General features: G+C 51.8%; 2 protein-coding genes across 2 annotated transcripts in view; one reads left to right on the top strand and one right to left on the bottom strand.

Annotated features, from left to right (window-relative positions):
• LOC139402793 (RNA-binding protein 25-like) overlaps positions 1-16014 on the top strand; it is a 41538-nt gene extending 25524 nt beyond the window's left edge. The window contains exons 15-18 of the mRNA XM_071146709.1: positions 9801-10111; positions 11903-12001; positions 13625-13672; positions 13982-16014. Of these exons, the coding sequence (XP_071002810.1) occupies positions 9801-10111; positions 11903-12001; positions 13625-13672; positions 13982-14074 (551 nt within the window). The 3' untranslated portion in view covers positions 14075-16014. The remainder of the gene's footprint in view (positions 1-9800; positions 10112-11902; positions 12002-13624; positions 13673-13981) is intronic.
• A 3980-nt stretch (positions 16015-19994) lies between these two features.
• LOC139402790 (proline-rich protein HaeIII subfamily 1-like) lies at positions 19995-21134 on the bottom strand. Its single transcript, XM_071146707.1, has one exon. It carries the CDS (start codon positions 21132-21134, stop codon positions 19995-19997), a length of 1140 nt encoding a protein of 379 aa, XP_071002808.1.
• Positions 21135-21142: the final 8 nt, after the last annotated feature.

The raw sequence follows: 21142 nt of genomic DNA on the forward strand, positions 1-21142 counted from the left end.
GGCCGGGTAGAACTGGTCCGACTGGGCCGGGTAGAACTGGGCCGGGTAGAACTGGTCCGACTGGGCCGGGTAGAACTGGGCCGGGTAGAACTGGGCCGGGTAGAACTGGTCCGACTGGGCCGGGTAGAACTGGGCCGGGTAGAACTGGTCCGACTGGGCCGGGTAGGACTGGGCCGGGTAGGACTGGGCCGGGTAGAACTGGTCCGGGTAGAACTGGTAGAACTGGGCCGGGTAGAACTGGTCCGACTGGGCCGGGTAGGACTGGGCCGGGTAGGACTGGGCCGGGTAGAACTGGTCCGGGTAGAACTGGTAGAACTGGGCCGGGTAGAACTGGTCCGACTGGGCCGGGTAGGACTGGGCCGGGTAGAACTGGGCCGGGTAGAACTGGTCCGACTGGGCCGGGTAGGACTGGGCCGGGTAGAACTGGGCCGGGTAGAACTGGTCCGACCGGGCCGGGTAGAACTGGGCCGGGTAGAACTGGTCCGACTGGGCCGGGTAGGACTGGGCCGGGTAGGACTGGGCCGGGTAGAACTGGTCCGACCGGGCCGGGTAGGACTGGGCCGGGTAGAACTGGGCCGGGTAGAACTGGTCCGACCGGGCCGGGTAGGACTGGGCCGGGTAGAACTGGTCCGACTGGGCCGGGTAGAACTGGTCCGACCGGGCCGGGTAGGACTGGGCCGGGTAGAACTGGTCCGACTGGGCCGGGTAGAACTGGTCCGACCGGGCCGGGTAGGACTGGGCCGGGTAGAACTGGTCCGACCGGGCCGGGTAGGACTGGGCCGGGTAGAACTGGTCCGACCGGGCCGGGTAGAACTGGTCCGACCGGGCCGGGTAGGACTGGGCCGGGTAGAACTGGTCCGACCGGGCCGGGTAGGACTGGGCCGGGTAGAACTGGTCCGACCGGGCCGGGTAGGACTGGGCCGGGTAGGACTGGGCCGGGTAGAACTGGTCCGACCGGGCCGGGTAGGACTGGGCCGGGTAGAACTGGTCCGACCGGGCCGGGTAGGCCTGGGCCGGGTAGAACTGGTCCGAACGGGTAGAACTGGCCCGGCCGGGTAGAACTGGGCCGGCCGGCCGGGCCGGGTAGAACTGGTCCGGCCGGGCCGGCCGGGTAGAACTGGGCCGGCCGGGTAGAACTGGTCCGGCCGGGCCGGCCGGGTAGAACTGGGCCGGCCGGGTAGAACTGGTCCGACCGGGCCGGGTAGGACTGGGCCGGGTAGAACTGGTCCGACTGGGCCGGGTAGAACTGGTCCGACCGGGCCGGGTAGGACTGGGCCGGGTAGAACTGGTCCGACCGGGCCGGGTAGGACTGGGCCGGGTAGAACTGGTCCGACCGGGCCGGGTAGAACTGGTCCGACCGGGCCGGGTAGGACTGGGCCGGGTAGAACTGGTCCGACCGGGCCGGGTAGGACTGGGCCGGGTAGAACTGGTCCGACCGGGCCGGGTAGGACTGGGCCGGGTAGGACTGGGCCGGGTAGAACTGGTCCGACCGGGCCGGGTAGGACTGGGCCGGGTAGAACTGGTCCGACCGGGCCGGGTAGGCCTGGGCCGGGTAGAACTGGTCCGACCGGGTAGAACTGGCCCGGCCGGGTAGAACTGGGCCGGCCGGCCGGGCCGGGTAGAACTGGGCCGGCCGGGTAGAACTGGTCCGGCCGGGCCGGCCGGGTAGAACTGGGCCGGCCGGGTAGAACTGGTCCGGCCGGGCCGGCCGGGTAGAACTGGGCCGGCCCGGCCGGGTAGAACTGGGCCGGCCCGGCCGGGTAGAACTGGGCCGGCCCGGCCGGGTAGAACTGGGCCGGCCGGCCGGGCCGGGTAGAACTGGTCCGGCCGGGCCGGCCGGGCCGGCCGGGTAGAACTGGGCCGGCCGGGCCGGCCGGGTAGAACTGGTCCGGCCGGGTCGGCCGGGTAGAACTGGTCCGGCCGGGTAGAACTGGGCCGACCGGTCCGGCCGGGTAGAACTGGGCCGACCGGGCCGGCCGGGTAGAACTGGGCCGACCGGGCCGGCCGGGTAGAACTGGGCCGGCCGGGCCGGGTAGAACTGGGCCGGCCGGCCCGGCCGGGTAGAACTGGTCCGGCCGGGCCGGCCGGGTAGAACTGGTCCGGCCGGGCCGGCCGGGTAGAACTGGTCCGGCCGGGCCGGCCGGGTAGAACTGGGCCGGCCCGGCCGGGTAGAACTGGGCCGGCCGGCCGGGCCGGGTAGAACTGGGCCGGCCGGCCGGGCCGGGTAGAACTGGTCCGGCCGGGCCGGCCGGGTAGAACTGGGCCGGCCGGGTAGAACTGGTCCGGCCGGGCCGGCCGGGTAGAACTGGGCCGGCCGGGTCGAACTGGTCCGGCCGGGCCGGCCGGGTAGAACTGGTCCGGCCGGGCCGGCCGGGTAGAACTGGTCCGGCCGGGCCGGCCGGGTAGAACTGGTCCGGCCGGGCCGGGTAGAACTGGTCCGGCCGGGTAGAACTGGCCCGACCGGGCCGGCCGGGTAGAACTGGGCCGACCGGGCCGGCCGGGTAGAACTGGGCCGACCGGGCCGGCCGGGTAGAACTGGTCCGGCCGGGCCGGCCGGGTAGAACTGGGCCGGCCGGGTAGAACTGGGCCGGCCGGGTAGAACTGGTCCGGCCGGGCCGGCCGGGTAGAACTGGGCCGGCCGGGTAGAACTGGTCCGGCCGGGCCGGCCGGGTAGAACTGGTCCGGCCGGGCCGGCCGGGTAGAACTGGTCCGGCCGGGCCGGCCGGGTAGAACTGGTCCGGCCGGGCCGGGTAGAACTGGTCCGGCCGGGTAGAACTGGCCCGACCGGGCCGGCCGGGTAGAACTGGGCCGACCGGGCCGGCCGGGTAGAACTGGGCCGACCGGGCCGGCCGGGTAGAACTGGTCCGGCCGGGCCGGCCGGGTAGAACTGGGCCGGCCGGGTAGAACTGGGCCGGCCGGGTAGAACTGGGCCGGCCGGGCCGGCCGGGTAGAACTGGGCCGGCCGGGTAGAACTGGGCCGGCCGGGTAGAACTGGGCCGGCCGGCCGGGCCGGGTAGAACTGGTCCGGCCGGGCCGGCCGGGTAGAACTGGTCCGGCCGGGCCGGCCGGGTAGAACTGGTCCGGCCGGGCCGGCCGGGTAGAACTGGTCCGGCCGGGCCGGCCGGGTAGAACTGGTCCGGCCGGGCCGGCCGGGTAGAACTGGGCCGGCCCGGCCGGGTAGAACTGGGCCGGCCGGCCCGGCCGGGTAGAACTGGCCGGGCCGGCCGGGTAGAACTGGGCCGGCCGGGTAGAACTGGGCCGACCGGGCCGGCCGGCCGGGTAGAACTGGGCCGACCGGGCCGGCCGGCCGGGTAGAACTGGGCCGGGTAGGTAGAACTGGGCCGGGTAGGTAGAACTGGGCCGACTCAGACCTGTAGCTGCTGTCAAAGCCTATACTACATCACCATGTGGTAAATTGGTTAATAGACCAATGACAGAGTTCCAAACCTCTCTGCCAATAACAACTAGTTTCCAGTATTCCTCTACCCAATCAGACCACTCCCAGACAGTCCTAGTTAAATTCTTCCTTGAGAAATGGCTCTGGTGATTGTAATGGAAATCTATTACAGTAAGGTACTTAATTGGTGTATGAATGGGTGTGGGGGGAGGTCGCAATTGTAATTGAGAACTTGTTCTCAACTAGCCTACTGGGGTGTGGGAGGAGTGATTGGGTGTGGGGGGAGAGGGGCGGTATGAATGGGCGAGGGGGGGGGGGGGTATGGGGGGGAGTGAGGAGGGGGGTAGGAATGGGAGTGTGGTGGTGTGTAGTAATGGGTGTGTGGTGGGGGGTAGGAATGGGTGTGTGGTGGGGGGTAGGAATGGGTGTGTGGTGGGGGGTAGGAATGGGTGTGTGTGTGGTGGGGGGTAGGAATGGGTGTGTGTGTGGTGGGGGGTAGGAATGGGTGTGTGTGTGGTGGGGGGTAGGAATGGGTGTGTGTGTGGTGGGGGGTAGGAATGGGTGTGTGTGTGGTGGGGGGTAGGAATGTGTGTGTGTGTGGTGGGGGGTAGGAATGGGGGTGTGTGGTGGGGGGTAGGAATGGGGGTGTGTGTGGTTGGGGGTAGGAATGGGGGTGTGGTGGGGGTAGGAATGGGGGTGTGTGTGGTGGGGGGTAGGAATGGGGGTGTGTGTGGTGGGGGGTAGGAATGGGGGTGTGGTGGTGTGTAGGAATGGGGGGGTGTGGTGGGGGTAGGAATGGGGGGTAGGAATGGGGGTGTGTGTGGTGGTGTGTAGGAATGGGGGTGTGTGTGGTGGTGTGTAGGAATGGGGGTGTGTGTGGTGGTGTGTAGGAATGGGGGTGTGTGGGGTGGGGGGTAGGAATGGGGGGGGGGTGTGGTGGGGGTAGGAATGGGGGTGTGTGGTGGGGGTAGGAATGGGGGGGTGTGGTGGGGGGTAGGAATGGGGGTGTGGTGGTGTGTAGGAATGGGGGTGTGGTGGGGGTAGGAATGGGGGTGTGGTGGTGTGTAGGAATGGGGGTGTGTAGGAATGGGGGTGTGTGGTGGTGTGGAGGAATGGGGGTGTGTAGGAATGGGGGTGTGTGTTGGTGTGTAGGAATGGGATTGTGTGGTGTGGGGTAGGAATGGGGGTGTGGTGGTGGGGGGTAGGAATGGGTGTGGTGGTGGGTTTAGGAATGGGGGTGTGTGGTGGTGTGTAGGAATGGGGGTGTGTGGTGGGGGTTAGGAATGGGGGTGTGTGTTGGTGTGTAGGAATGGAGGTGTGTGTTGGTGTGTAGGAATGGGGGTGTGTGGTGGGGGTTAGGAATGGGGGTGTGTGGTGGGGGGTAGGAATGGGGGTGTGTGGTGGGGGGTAGGAATGGGGGTGTGGTGGTGTGTAGGAATGGGGGTGGGTGTGGTGGGGGTAGGAATGGGGGTGTGGTGGGGGTAGGAATGGGTGTGTGGTGGTGTGTAGGAATGGGGGTGTGTGTTGGTGTGTAGGAATGGAGGTGTGTGTTGGTGTGTAGGAATGGGGGTGTGTGGTGGGGGTTAGGAATGGGGGTGTGTGGTGGGGTGTAGGAATGGGGGTGTGTGGTGGGGGGTAGGAATGGGGGTGTGGTGGTGTGTAGGAATGGGGGTGGGTGTGGTGGGGGTAGGAATGGGTGTGTGGTGGTGTGTAGGAATGGGGGTGTGTGGTGGGGGGTAGGAATGGGGGTGTGGTGGTGTGTAGGAATGGGGGGGTGTGTGTGGTGGGGGTAGGAATGGGTGTGTTCATAGATAAAACAAAAGTCCTTTATTAAAATGTCCAACCTCGTCTCAGCCAAATTATAATAGTACCAACTCAATGGAGTTCAAACAACAACAAACGGGCAGCAACCTCCCTTTAACTGAGATGCCCAGATACGTCTGGCAGGGCAATGACAGTCCAGCAACACTTAACATCAAAGGTAGAGGTCTACCGATTAGGATTTTTCAACGCCGATACCGATTATTGGAGGACCAAAAAAGCCGATACCGATTATTGGAGGACCAAAAAAGCCGATACCGATTAATCGGCCGATTTTTTTATTTTTATTTTTTTTAAATGTATTTTATTTTAAATTTTATTTGTAATAATGACAATTACAACAATACTGAATGAACACTTATTTTAACTTAATATAATACATCAATAAAATCAATTTAGCCTCAAATAAATAATGAAACATGTTCAATTTGGTTTAAACAATGCGAAAACAATGTTTTGGAGAAGAAAGTAAAAGTGCAATATGTGTCATGTAAGAAAGCTAACGTTTAAGTTCCTTGCTCAGAACATGAGAACATATGAAAGGTGGTGGTTCCTTTTAACATGAGACTTAAATATTCCTAGGTAAGAAGTTTTAGGTTGTAGTTAATATAGTATTTATAGGACTATTTCCCTCTATACCATTTGTATTTCATCAACCTTTGACTATTGGATGTTCTTATTGGCACTTTAGTATTGCCAGTGTAACAGTATAGCTTCCGTCCCTCTAGTTGGCGTGCGCTAACTAGCTAGCCATTTCACTTCAGTTACACCAGCCTCATCTTGGGAGTTGATAGGCTTGAAGTCATAAACAGCGCAATGCTTGACGCACAACAAAAGCTGCTGGCAAAACGCACGAAAGTGCTGTTTGAATGAATGTTTACGCGCCTGCTTCTGCCTACCACCGCTCAGTCAGATACTTGTATGCTCAGTCAGATTATATGCAACACAGGACACGCTAGATAATATCTAGTAATGTCATCAACCATGTGTAGTTAACTAGTGATTATGATTGTTTTTTATAAGATACATGTAATGCTAGCTAGCAACTTACCTTGGCTTACTGCATTCGCTTAACAGGCAGTCAGTCTCCTTGTGGAGTGCAACGAGAGAGAAGCAGGTCGTTATTGCGTTGGGCTAGTTAAATGTAAAGTTGCAAGATTGGATCCCCTGAGCTCCCCTGTCGGTGAGAGAACGGTGTTGACCTCCTGCCTTGTAATTCTACCTGTTGACTTCCTGCCTTGTAGTTCCACCTGTTCACTTCTTGCCTTGTAGTTCCACCTGTTCACTTCTTGCCTTGTAGTTCCACCTGTTCACTTCCTGCCTTGTAGTTCCACCTGTTGACTTCTTGCCTTGTAGTTCCACCTGTTGACTTCCTGCCTTGTAGTGCCACCTGTTGGCTTCCTGCCTTGTAGTTCCACCTGTTGACTTCCTGCCTTGTAGTTCCACCTGTTGACTTTCTGCCTTGTAGTTCCACCTGTTGACTTCCTGCCTTGTAGTTCCACCTGTTGACTTCCTGCCTTGTAGTTCCACCTGTTGACTTCCTGCCTTGTAGTTCCACCTGTTGACTTCCTGCCTTGTAGTTCCACCTGTTGACTTCCTGCCTTGTAGTTCCACCTGTTTACTTCTTGCCTTGTAGTTCCACCTGTTGACTTCCTGCCTTGTAGTTCCACCTGTTGACTTCCTGCCTTGTAGTTCCACCTGTTGACTTCTTGCCTTGTAGTTCCACCTGTTGACTTCTTGCCTTGTAGTTTCACTGACTGTCCGTCGGATACACCTGGTGGTTGGTTGGTTGGTTTGTTTGTCGTAGCTTCACAACGATGTTGCTACCACTCCATGCGATCGATGACCCCGGAGCGGTCCCAACAGATAACCACGAGCTAGAGCGCTAACACAGGGCCATCGACTTAAACATTTCACAAGCTAAACACGCTGAAAATTAACAAGACTTCTACAGAGTTGCACAAACTGTCGAACTGCCAACTGATACAGTGCCTTGCGAAAGTATTCGGCCCCCTTGAACTTTGCGACCTTTTGCCACATTTCAGGCTTCAAACATAAAGATATAAAACTGTATTTTTTTGTGAAGAATCAACAACAAGTGGGACACAATCATGAAGTGGAACAACATTTATTGGATATTTCAAACTTTTTTAACAAATCAAAAACTGAAAAATTGGGCGTGCAAAATTATTCAGCCCCCTTAAGTTAATACTTTGTAGCGCCACCTTTTGCTGCGACTACAGCTGTAAGTCGCTTGGGGTATGTCTCTATCAGTTTTGCACATCGAGAGACTGAATTTTTTTCCCATTCCTCCTTGCAAAACAGCTCGAGCTCAGTGAGGTTGGATGGAGAGCATTTGTGAACAGCAGTTTTCAGTTCTTTCCACAGATTCTTGATTGGATTCAGGTCTGGACTTTGACTTGGCCATTCTAACACCTGGATATGTTTATTTTTGAACCATTCCATTGTAGATTTTGCTTTATGTTTTGGATCATTGTCTTGTTGGAAGACAAATCTCCGTCCCAGTCTCAGGTCTTTTGCAGAATCCATCAGGTTTTCTTCCAGAATGGTCCTGTATTTGGCTCCATCCATCTTCCCATCAATTTTAACCATCTTCCCTGTCCCTGCTGAAGAAAAGCAGGCCCAAACCATGATGCTGCCACCACCATGTTTGACAGTGGGGATGGTGTGTTCAGGGTGATGAGCTGTGTTGCTTTTACGCCAAACATAACGTTTTGCATTGTTGCCAAAAAGTTCAATTTTGGTTTCATCTGACCAGAGCACCTTCTTCCACATGTTTGGTGTGTCTCCCAGGTGGCTTGTGGCAAACTTTAAACAACACTTTTTATGGATCTTTAAGAAATGGCTTTCTTCTTGCCACTCTTCCATAAAGGCCAGATTTGTGCAATATACGACTGATTGTTGTCCTATGGACAGAGTCTCCCACCTCAGCTGTAGATCTCTGCAGTTCATCCAGAGTGATCATGGGCCTCTTGGCTGCATCTCTGATCAGTCTTCTCCTTGTATGAGCTGAAAGTTTAGAGGGACGGCCAGGTCTTGGTAGATTTGCAGTGGTCTGATACTCCTTCCATTTCAATATTATCGCTTGCACAGTGCTCCTTGGGATGTTTAAAGCTTGGGAAATCTTTTTGTATCCAAATCCGGCTTTAAACTTCTTCACAACAGTATCTCGGACCTGCCTGGTGTGTTCCTTGTTCTTCATGATGCTCTCTGCGCTTTTAACGGACCTCTGAGACTATCACAGTGCAGGTGCATTTATACGGAGACTTGATTACACACAGGTGGATTGTATTTATCATCATTAGTCATTTAGGTCAACATTGGATCATTCAGAGATCCTCACTGAACTTCTGGAGAGAGTTTGCTGCACTGAAAGTAAAGGGGCTGAATAATTTTGCACGCCCAATTTTTCAGTTTTTGATTTGTTAAAAAAGTTTGAAATATCCAATAAATGTCGTTCCACTTCATGATTGTGTCCCACTTGTTGTTGATTCTTCACAAAAAAATACAGTTTTATATCTTTATGTTTGAAGCCTGAAATGTGGCAAAAGGTCGCAAAGTTCAAGGGGCCGAATACTTTCGCAAGGCACTGTAGTTCTCCACAAAGAGCCGAAGGAGCGATCTTTTTCCCTCTGTGTCAACGCACGGTGCTTCATTTCGCCACAGTTTTATATGTGGGGTACAGAGATGAGGCAGTCACTCAAAAATCATGTCAAACACACTTATTGCCTACGCTGTCCATGCGCCAACTTAGTATGTGATCAGATTAAAGGAGATTTCTACTCCTGAATGTATTTAGGCTTGCCATAACGAAAGGGGTCGAATACTTTATTGACTAAAGACATTTCGGCTTTTCATTTGTAAAGTATTTCTAAAAACATGATTCGACTTTGACGTTATGGGGTAGTGTGTGTGTGACCCGATCTTTAATATCAAGCTGTAACAAAATGTGGAAAAAGTGAAGTGGTGTCTGAAGAAGTTTAACATTTTATGTTAAAGGATACATCACTTTTCTTCTAATAGATTTAAAAGTTAATAGTTGTCATCTTCATTTCTCAGCCTGGCCTTATCGATTTGGCCCTTCATTCACTATAACACACTTTCATTCCGTCTCTCTCTCTCTATCCTTCCCCACTAACTCGCTCTCTCGCTCTCCTTCCCTCTTTCTCTCTCTCTCGCTCTCTCTCGCTCTCCTTCCCTCTTTCTCTCTCTCTCTCTCCTTCCCTCTCTCTCGCTCTCTCTCGCTCTCCTTCCCTCTCTCTCTCGCTCTCCTTCCCTCTCTCTCTCGCTCTCCTTCCCCCTCTCTCTCGCTCTCCTTCCCTCTCTCTCGCTCTCTCTCTCATTCCCTCTCTCTCTCGCTCTCCTTCCCTCTCTCTCTCGCTCTCCTTCCCTCTCTCTCGCTCTCCTTCCCTCTCTCTCTCGCTCTCCTTCCCTCTCTCTCTCGCTCTCCTTCCCTCTCTTTCTCGCTCCTTCCCTCTCTCCTCGCTCTCCTTCCCTCTCTCTCTCTCCTTCCCCACTATAACCCACTGTTTCTCTCTTGTTCCCCCTCTCCCGTCTCCAGGAGCCGGCGCCAGCCCCAGCCATCAGGTCCACACTGGGAGTAAACGTAAGAAGCTTGCCAACGTCGACAGCGTCTTCAACAAGTTCGGCGAGGAGGAGGCCGACGAGGCGCCTCGTAAACGTAAGCTGGTTCCGCTGGACTACGGCGAGGATGATAAGAGCTTGGGTCTGGACGGGGCAGAGGTACCCGGAGGGAAAGGAGGACAAAACACAGAGGAGAAACGGAAACACATCAGGAGTCTCATTGAGAAGATCCCTACAGCCAGACCGGAGCTGTTTAACTACCCTCTGGACTGGACTGCTGTGGACTCGGTAAGGATGAAGAGGAGGGCAGTGGAGAGACTATAGGACCTGGTCTTATGGATAGATTACTGAGATTTACATCAATCAGACTGCTGTGGACTCATTAAGCATGAAGAGGGGGCAGAGAGACTTTAGGACCTGGTTTTATGGATAGATTACTGAGATTTACATCAACAGACTGCTGTGGACTCATTTAGGATGATGAGGAGGGCAGTGGAGAGACTATGGGACCTGGTCTTATGGATAGATTACTGAGATATACATCAAACAGACTGCTGTGGACTCATTTAGGATGATGAGGAGGGCAGTGGAGAGACTATGGGACCTGGTCTTATGGATAGATTACTGAGATATACATCAAACAGACTGCTGTGGACTCATTTAGGATGAAGAGGGGTTGTGGAGAGACTATATGACCTGGTCTTATGGATAGATTACTGAGATTTACATCAAACAGACTGCTGTGGACTCATTTAGGATGAGCTCTTCTAGCCTGGTATCTGGTATGTTTCATTTCAACTCCCAATAGATGATAGCACAAACAGACCCAGGCTAGAGCTCTCTTCTCTAAATATAGAGTGATGGATTCTAACTCCCACACTTGAAATAGGGTGAATTATCAGGTATTCTATTGAATTATTGAGTGCTATGGTTTAGAGTGTGTACACCAGAGGTTAATGGGGTATCTGTAGGAGGAAGGTATATAGTGTGTGTGCAATTAAGCTTGGGAGTGTTAGAGAGGACGATCACATGTGGCAGGCATTGATAAGGGGAGAGAGTCATGTATTAGTGATGAAGAGGGGCGGGGTCGAGGTCAGGTCACGTTTAATTAAGGGGCAGGGTTGAGGTAAGGTCACGTTTTTTAATGAAGGGGCGGGGTCGAGGTCAGGTCACGTTTTTTAATGAAGGGGCAGGGTCGAGGTCAGGTCACGTTTAATTAAGGGGCGGGGTCGAGGTCAGGTCACGTTTAATTAAGGGGCGGGGTCGAGGTCAGGTCACGTTTAATTAAGGGCCGGGGTCGAGGTCAGGTCACGTTTAATTAAGGGGCGGGGTCGAGGTCAGGTCACATTTAATTAAGGGGCGGGGTCGAGGTCAGGTCACGTTTAATTAAGGGGCGGGGTCGAGGTCAGGTCAGGTCACGTTTAATTAAGGGGCGGGGTCGAGGTCAGGTCACGTTTAATTAAGGGGCGGGGTCGAGGTCAGGTCACGTTTAATTAAGGGGCGGGGTCGAGGTCAGGTCACGTTTAATTAAGGGGCGGGGTCGAGGTCAGGGAGAAGGAACAGTTTGTTGTCCGTATCACTTTAGTTTCCTGCCTAGCAATAAAGATGCAATGATTTAGCGAGGAGGAGGAGGAGACTCCGCCCAAAGTGGGGTACATATACCACCACTATTGTAAACATGTTTTTGTCGACTCAGCTTGTTCGATAGCGAAGTAGAACCTGAATGTTGTGTTGTAATCTCTCTTAGCTATGTTTTGTAGGAGTGGATTTATACTTAGTCGTCCCGAGGTCTGGAATAAAGTCTCTCGTTTTGTAAATTAGAGTTCGGTTGCAGCCGGAATGAGCCACGAATGCCTCTTTTCATTATTTATTTTTTTCATCTTGTCCCGGGGAATCTTGTTGGAGATGTGCTCTCTCCCTTTTACATTTCCGAGGCGCCGCGGCTAACCGTTTAATCGCGCCGGTAGGAATTTGGGCGTGTGTGTGTGTACGTTTTATAAGGGGGGTAAACGTTCCTGTGTCGTTCCTGTGTCTCTTTTTAAAACACCAAGTCTGCCACCTTTTTGTTCTTCTCCTCAGACTCTGATGGACCGTCGCATCAGACCCTGGATCAACAAGAAGATTATAGAATATATCGGAGAGGAGGAAGCTACGCTAGTCGACTTCGTTTGTTCGAAGGTGAGTTGTACCTGTCTTTCTGCACTAACTGTAATCGGCTCAGAGAGTCTGTTAAATGACTCACTACTGTGGTGGCTCTGGATCAGAGAGTCTGTTAAATGACTCACTGCTGTAGTGGCTCTGGATCAGAGAGTCTGTTAAATGACTCACCACTGTAGTGGCTCTGGCTCAGAGAGTCTGTTAAATGACTCACTACTGTAGTGGCTCTGGATCAGAGAGTCTGCTAAATGACTCACTACTTTAGTGGATCAGAGAGTCTGTTAAATGACTCACTACTGTAGTGGCTCTGGCTCAGAGAGTCTGTTAATCTTACTTCTACCCCCTCCTTTTTCGAAAATTCTGTTAAAAATCGCGCAACTTTTCAGCGTCCTGCTACTCATGCCAGGAATATAGTATATGCATATGATTAGTATGTGTGGATAGAAAACACTCTGAAGTTTATAAAACTGGTTAAATCACGGCTGTGACTATAACAGATCGTGTGTTTCATTGAAAAACGCAAGAAAAACTGCTCTCTGAAAGCTAAAAATAATTTCCATAAGTCACTTCCACGAGTTGTTAAAAGAGAACAGAATTTAATATCGAACTGCCTGCAATTCATACAAATTCCGCACGATGGCGCCATTGTCCTCATTTTCAATTGAATTAATTGTTGGAAAATCCATCTATCTGACCTCCATTTTCCCAGTCTTCACCCGGATGTAGTTGATGAAGACATTAGAAGCCATTGTTTTGCAAGTGAAGACCTATTGAAAATACATCGCCCTGTAATCATTTTGATAGATTATAAACGTTTACTAATACCTAAAGTTGGATTACAAAAGGATTTCGAAGTGTTTTGTGAAAGTTTATCGTCGACTTTTTTAATTTTAAAAAATTACGCAGCGTTTAAAAACGATGTTTTTTTCTGAATGACACAGCTTCCATACAAAGCTATTTTGGGTATATATGGACCGATTTAAACGAAAAAAAGACCCAATAGTGATGTTTATGGGGCATATAGGAGTGCCAAGAAAGAAGCTCGTCAAAGGTAATGAATGTTTTATATTTTATTTCTGCGTTTTGGGTAGCGCCGGCTACCGCAAAATCTGTTGTTTACGTGTCGGGCTGGCATTTTGGGGGGTGCATGCTATCAGATAATAGCTTCTCATGCTTTCGCCGAAAAGCATTTTAAAAATCTGACTTGCTGGCTAGGTTCACAACGAGTGTAGCTTTAATTCAATACCCTGCTTGTGAATTTTGATCAAAGATTGAGTTGTAACGAGTACATTTAGCATTTAGCGTAGCGCATTTGCATTTCCAGGGGCATACTTGAGACGTCTGCGTCTCAAGTATGGTCAAGAAGTTAAATGACTCACTACTGTAGTGGCTCTGGCTCAGAGAGTCTGTTAAATGACTCACTACTGTAGTGGATCAGAGAGTCTGCTAAATGACTCACTACTGTAGTGGCTCTGGATCAGAGAGCCTGTTAAATGACTCACTACTGTAGTGGCTCTGGCTCAGAGAGTCTGTTAAATGACTCACTACTGTAGTGGATCAGAGAGTCTGCTAAATGACTCACTACTGTAGTGGTCATGTCTCACGGTGTGATGTCTGACCAGCTTGTTATGTTATCTCCTAAAGGTCATGTCTCACGGCACACCGCAGGGGATCTTGGATGATGTTGCCATGGTGAGTAGATCATTAGCCAATCATTAAACATGGTCATTAGAACGATCTTCAAGGCTGAACCACTAATAGTGATCGTATGTTCACACGTATGAGCTACTTCTAGCTTGTTCCACTCGTTCAGACTTTCTACGACTTGAGATGTGTAGTTGTCTCACCTCAGTTATTTTTAAGATGACTGCACTCAACTGTAAGTCGCTCTGGATAAGAGTCTGCTAAAGGACATGTAAATCCTACATTTGAGTTGGCTATAAAAGTGTTAAGAGACGAGATCACTAACTAACTTGACTGAATGATGTACTGTACCTGCAGGTTCTGGACGAAGAGGCCGAGGTGTTCATAGTTAAAATGTGGAGGCTGTTGATCTACGAAACGGAGGCCAAGAAGATTGGCCTGGGGAAATGAAGACTAGTATTACTACAGTACTACTATCTAGTACTACTACAGTACTACTATCTAGTACTACTACAGTATTACTGCTGTCAAGGACAGTTTTTTTTCTCCCTCTGGCTTCAAGTCTCTTTATGTCTCTGACTGATCGACTGATCACACGGACACCTCTCACTCAGTAGGGTGTCGAGACTATGAACATGGGCCTGTTACCAGTCCTCTACCCCCCAACCACCCTCTACCGCTCCCCGACCCCCTCTACCCCCTCTCTACCTCTCCCCAACCCCCTGTACCCCAATCCCTCCCTACCCCCCTCTACCGCTCCCCGACCCCCTCTACCCCCTCTCTACCTCTCCCCAACCCCCTCTACCCCAATCCCTCCCTACCCCCCTCTACCGCTCCCCGACCCCCTCTACCCCCTCTCTACCTCTCCCCAACCCCCTCTACCCCAATCCCTCCCTACCCCCCTCTACCGCTCCCCTACCCCCTCTCTACCGCTCCCCAACCCCCTCTACCCCAATCCCCCTCAACACCCCTCTACTGCTCCCCAAACCCCCTCTACTGCTCCCCAAACCCCCTCTACCGCTCCCCAAACCCCCTCTACCGCTCCCCAAACCCCCTCTACCGCTCCCCAAACCCCCTCTACCGCTCCCCAAACCCCCTCTACCGCTCCCCAAACCCTCTCTACCGCTCCCCAAACCCCCTCTACCGCTCCCCAACCCCCCTCTACCCCCTCTCTACTGCTCCCCAAACCCCCTCTACTGCTCCCCAAACCCCCTCTACCGCTCCCCAAACCCCCTCTACCGCTCCCCAAACCCCCTCTACCGCTCCCCAAACCCCCTCTACCGCTCCCCAAACCCCCTCTACCGCTCCCCAACCCCCCTCTACCGCTCCCCAACCTCCCTCTACCGCTCCCCAACCCCCCTCTACCTTTCCCCAACCCCCCTCTACCGCTCCCCAACCCCCTCTACCTCTCCCCAACCCCCTCTACCTCTCCCCAACCCCCCTCTACCTCTCCCCAACCCCCCTCTACCACGCATCAAACCCCCTCTACCGCTCCCCAAACCCCCTCTACCGCTCCCCAAACCCCCTCTACCACGCATCAAACCCCCTCTACCGCTCCCCAAACCCCCTCTACCGCTCCCCAAACCCCCTCTACCGCTCCCCAAACCCCCTCTACTGCTCCCCAACCCCCTCTACCTCTCCCCAACCCCACTCTACCACACATCCCTCCTCCACCACACACCAAATCCCCTCTACCACGCACCAAACCCCCTCTACCACGCACCAAACCCCCTCTACCACGCACCAAACCCCTTCTACCACGCACTAAACCCCCTCCACCACGCACCAAACCCCCTCTACCACGCACCAAACCCCCTCTACCACGCACCAAACCCCCTCTACCACGCACCAAACCCCCTCTACCACGCACCAAACCCCCTCTACCACGCACCAAACCCCCTCTACCACGCAACAAACCCCCTCTACCACTCATCCCCCTCTACCACTCATCCCCCTCTACCGCTCCCCAAACCCCATTCCATCAGTAAAGAACAACAACAGCTGCTGTGTGTGTGTGTGTGTCTGTGTCTGTGTCTGTGTGTGTGTGTGTGTCTGTGTGTGTGTCTGTGTGTGTCTGTATGTGTGTGTGTCTGCAAGAGAGAGCTTGACTGTGTTGAATGTGAAAGTGCCCACAAGCCCACTGCATGGTATCCAAATGGTTTTGTTTCTAAGCTGGTGTGAGAGAGCCTGTCAAAGCCGTCTCAGCTGTGTGTTTTTATCCATGATTATTTTTGTCTGCTCCACTGCGTCTCACTGACACGTTGGGCTTTATGGTTTAGTATTGTCAGGAAGGTATCTCTTATCTCGTTGGTACCGTCTGATTGGAGGATTCGCTCCACTGTGTGATCTAATGATGATGAAATTAAAGAAGCTTTTAAAAATAAAATAAAGTGGTGCAGTTTTGTTCAAACTGAAATAAGAAGTCAATACTGGAAGTAATTATTTAGTTTTCTGTTTTTCACCAAAGGAGTTGGGAATGAACCTCGTAATATTACACCAATACCCTAGTTACCTACCTTTAATGACTCCAATACCCTAGTCACGTACCCTTAATGACAACAATACCCTAGTTACCTACCCTTAATGACTCCAATACCCTAGTTACCTACCCTTAATGACTCCAATACCCTAGTTACCTACCCTTAATGACTCCAATATCCTAGTTACGTACCCTTAATGACTCCAATACCCTAGTTACCTACCTTTAATGACTCCAATACCCTAGTTACGTACCCTTAATGACTCCAATACCCTAGTTACGTACCCTTAATGACTCCAATACCCTAGTTACCTACCTTTAATGACTCCAATACCCTAGTCACGTACCCTTAATGACTGCAATACCCTAGTTACGTACCCTAGTCACGTACTCTTAATGACTCCAATACCCTAGTCACGTACCCTTAATGACTCCAATACCCTAGTTACCTACCCTTAATGACTCCAATACCCTAGTTACGTACCCTTAATGACTCCAATACCCTAGTTACCTACCCTTAATGACTCCAATACCCTAGTTACCTACCCTTAATGACTCCAATATCCTAGTTACGTACCCTTAATGACTCCAATATCCTAGTTACGTACCCTAGTCACGTACCCTTAATGACTCCAATACCCTAGTTACCTACCCTTAATGACTCCAATACCCTAGTTACGTACCCTTAATGACTCCAATACCCTAGTTACGTACCCTAGTCACGTACTCTTAATGACTCCAATACCCTAGTTACATACCCCTCAATGACTCCAATACCCTAGTTACGTACCCTTAATGACTCCAATACCCTAGTTACGTACCCTTAATGACTCCAATACCCTAGTCACGTACCCTTAATGACTCCAATACCCTAGTTACGTACCCTTAATGACTCCAATACCCTAGTTACGTACCCTAGTCACGTACCCTTAATGACTCCAATACCCTAGTTACGTACCCTTAATGACTCCAATACCCTAGTTACGTACCCCTTAATGACTCCAATACCCTAGTTACGTACCCTTAATGACTCCAATACCCTAGTTACGTACCCTTAATGACTCCAATACCCTAGTTACGTACCCAATATTACTCCAATACCCTAGTTACGTACCCTTAATGACTCCAATACCCTAGTTACGTACCCTTAATGACTCCAATACCCTAGTTACGTACCCTTAATGACTCCAATACCCTAGTTACGTACCCTAGTTACATACTCTTAATGACTCCAATACCCTAGTTATGTACCCTTAATGACTCCAATACCCTAGTTACGTACCCTAGTCACGTACTCTTAATGACTCCAATACCCTAGTTACATACCCCTTAATGACTCCAATACCCTAGTTACGTACCCTTAATGACTCCAATACCCTAGTTACGTACCCTTAATGACTCCAATACCCTAGTCACGTACCCTTAATGACTCCAATACCCTAGTTACGTACCCTTAATGACTCCAATACCCTAGTTACGTACCCTAGTCACGTACCCTTAATGACTCCAATACCCTAGTTACGTACCCTTAATGACTCCAATACCCTAGTTACGTACCCCTTAATGACTCCAATACCCTAGTTACGTACCCTTAATGACTCCAATACCCTAGTTACGTACCCTTAATGACTCCAATACCCTAGTTACGTACCCAATATTACTCCAATACCCTAGTTACGTACCCTTAATGACTCCAATACCCTAGTTACGTACCCTTAATGACTCCAATACCCTAGTTACGTACCCTTAATGACTCCAATACCCTAGTTACGTACCCTAGTTACATACTCTTAATGACTCCAATACCCTAGTTACATACTCTTAATTTTTTTTTTAAGTTTTACCTTTATTTAACTAGGCAAGTCAGTTAAGAACAAATTCTTATTTACAATGACGGCCTAGGAACAGTGGGTTAACTGCCTGTTCAGGGGCAGAACGACAGATTTGTACCTTGTCAGCTCGGGGGTTTGAACTTGCAACCTTCCGGTTACTAGTCCAACGCTCTAACCACTAGGCTACCCTGCCGCCCCTAATGACTCCAATACCCTAGTTACGTACCCTTAATGACTCCAATACCCTAGTTACGCACCCTTAATGACTCCAATACCCTAGTTACGTACCCTTAATGACTCCAATACCCTAGTTACGTACCCTAGTTACATACTCTTAATGACTCCAATACCCTAGTTACGTACCCTTAATGACTCCAATACCCTAGTTATGTACTCTTAATTTCTCCAATACCCTAGTTACGTACCCCTTAATGACTCCAATACCCTAGTTACGTACCCTAGTCACGTACCCTTAATGACTCCAATACCCTAGTTACGTACTCTTAATGACTCCAATACCCTAGTTATGTACCCTTAATGACTCCAATACCCTAGCTACGTACCCTTAATGACTCCAATACCCTAGTCACGTACCCTTAATGACTCCAATACCCTAGTTACGTACCCTAGTCACGTACCCTTAATGACTACAATACCCTAGTCACGTACCCTTAATGACTACAATACCCTAGTTACGTACCCTTAATGACTCCAATACCCTAGTGACACCCTTAATGACTCCAATACCCTAGTTACGTACTCTTAATTACTCCAATACCCTAGTTACGTACTCTTAATTACTCCAATACCCTAGTTACGCACTCTTAATTACTCCAATACCCTAGTTACGTACCCTAGTCACGTACCCTTAATGACTACAATACCCTAGTCACGTACCCTTAATGACTACAATACCCTAGTTACGTACCCTTAATGACTCCAATACCCTAGTGACACCCTTAATGGCTCCAATACCCTAGTTACGTACTCTTAATTACTCCAATACCCTAGTTACGTACCCTTAATGACTCCAATACCCTAGTTGCATACCCTTCATGACTCCAATACCCTAGTGACACCCTTAATGACTCCAATACCCTAGTTAAGTACTCTTAATTACTCCAATACCCTAGTTACGTACTCTTAATTACTCCAATACCCTAGTTACGTACCCTAGTCACGTACCCTTAATGACTCCAATACCCTAGTTACGTACCCTTAATGACTCCAATACCCTAGTTACGTACCCTTAATGACTCCAATACCCTAGTGACACCCTTAATGACTCCAATACCCTAGTTACGTACTCTTAATTACTCCAATACCCTAGTTACGTACTCTTAATTACTCCATTTCCCTTGTTACCTACTCTTAATTACGCCTCTCTCGGACAATCTGAAGTCTCATCTGTGATGATTCAAATGCAGCGTTATTTCACGACTGTTTGAGAATAAAGATCACAGTGTTTAAACCCTATCTACGGGGACTAAAGATCACAAGGTGTTTAAACCCTATCTACGGGGACTAAAGATGCAGTTTCCAGTTGCTTGCCTGAGATCCCCCCCCCCCGCCCCCCCCCCCGGCCACTACTAACAGTTCATAATATAGGTCACGCACGTGCAAGCTTTCAAACACACTGAAACAGAAGCATACCAGACAGTACTGAACATAAACAACATAAGTCCTATAACTATAACTCTATATTCACTTGTTTTTTATGTAATAAAGAGTAGAATTCACTGTTTGAAACACATTTATTGAACACTGACCATCAGTAGTTTCACAAACATGAGGAATAAAATAAACACTGTCCCCTGTGATCATGGTGTGTAATGATGTATGATCCAGGGAGGAGAATTCTGTCATCCAGAAGGGGGCGCTGTTCTGTGCTCAGTGACTAGAAAGACAGGGAAACAGACCACCACCCAATATCATGTTGTTGTTAGTTGTCTGTGTTGTCCGTCTGAGGAATGATGCTTTCAAATTTATTCACAGAGCTATGGATGCAAGGACTGACCATCCATGATGTCACAATTATAGTTTTAACCATCTTTTGAGGCTACACAGCATTTACAATGACATTGTTTACAAACAAGGGGTCCAAGTTGGGGCCCTGTGGAGGGGAAAGGTTCAGGTTGGGGCCCTGTGGAGAGGAAGGGTCCAGGTTGGTGCTCTGTGGAGGGGAAGGGTCCAGGTTGGGGCTCTGTGGAGGGGAAGGGTCCAGGTTGGGGCTCTGTGGAGGGGAAGGGTCCAGGTTGGGGCCCTGTGGAGGGGAAGGGTCCAGGTTGGGGCCCTGTGGAGGGGAAGGGTCCAGGTTGGGGCTCTGTGTAGGGGAAGGTTCCTGGTTAGGGTCCTGGTTGGGGCCCTGTGGAGGGGAAGGGTCCAAGTTTGGGCCCTGTGGAGGGGAAGGGTCCAGGTTGGGGCCCTGTGGAGGGGAAGTGTCCAGGTTGGGGCCCTGTGGAGGGGAAGGGTCCAGGTTGGGGCTCTGTGGAGGGGAAGGGTCCAGGTTGGGGCCCTGTGGAGGGGAAGGGTCCTGGTTGGGGCCCTGTGGAGGGGAAGGGTCCAGGTTGGGGCTTTGTGGAGGGGAAGGGTCCAGGTTGGGGCTCTGTGGTGGGGAAGGGTTGAGGTTGGGGCCCTGTGGAGGGGAAGGGTTGAGTTTTGGGCCCTGTGGAGGGGAAGGGTTGAGGTTGGGGCCCTGTGGAGGAGAAGGGTCGAGGTTGGGGCCCTGTGGAGGGGAAGGGTTGAGGTTGGGGCCCTGTGGAGGGGAAGGGTCGAGGTTGGGGCCCTGTGGATGTGAAGGGTTGAGGTTGGGGCCCTGTGGAGGGGAAGGGTCGAGGTTGGGGCCCTGTGGAGGGGAAGGGTCGAGGTTGGGGCCCTGTGGAGGAGAATGGTTGAGGTTGGGGCCCTGTGGAGGGGAAGGGTCGAGGTTGGGGCCCTGTGGAGGAGAATGGTTGAGGTTGGGGCCCTGTGGAGGGGAAGGGTTGAGGTTGGGGCCCTGTGGAGGGGAAGGGTTGAGGTTGGGGCCCTGTGGAGGGGAAGGGTTGAGGTTGGGGCCCTGTGGAGGGGAAGGGTCGAGGTTGGGGCCCTGTGGAGGAGAAGGGTTGAGGTTGGGGCCCTGTGGAGGGGAAGGGTTGAGGTTGGGGCCCTGTGGAAGGGCACTAGTATAAAACCTGGAACACTTGGAGCCCGTTTCCGGCATTCAGATTA

The sequence above is a fragment of the Oncorhynchus clarkii genome, unplaced genomic scaffold, assembly GCF_045791955.1.
Source record: "Oncorhynchus clarkii lewisi isolate Uvic-CL-2024 unplaced genomic scaffold, UVic_Ocla_1.0 unplaced_contig_1925_pilon_pilon, whole genome shotgun sequence".
Lineage (NCBI taxonomy): Eukaryota > Metazoa > Chordata > Actinopteri > Salmoniformes > Salmonidae > Oncorhynchus > Oncorhynchus clarkii.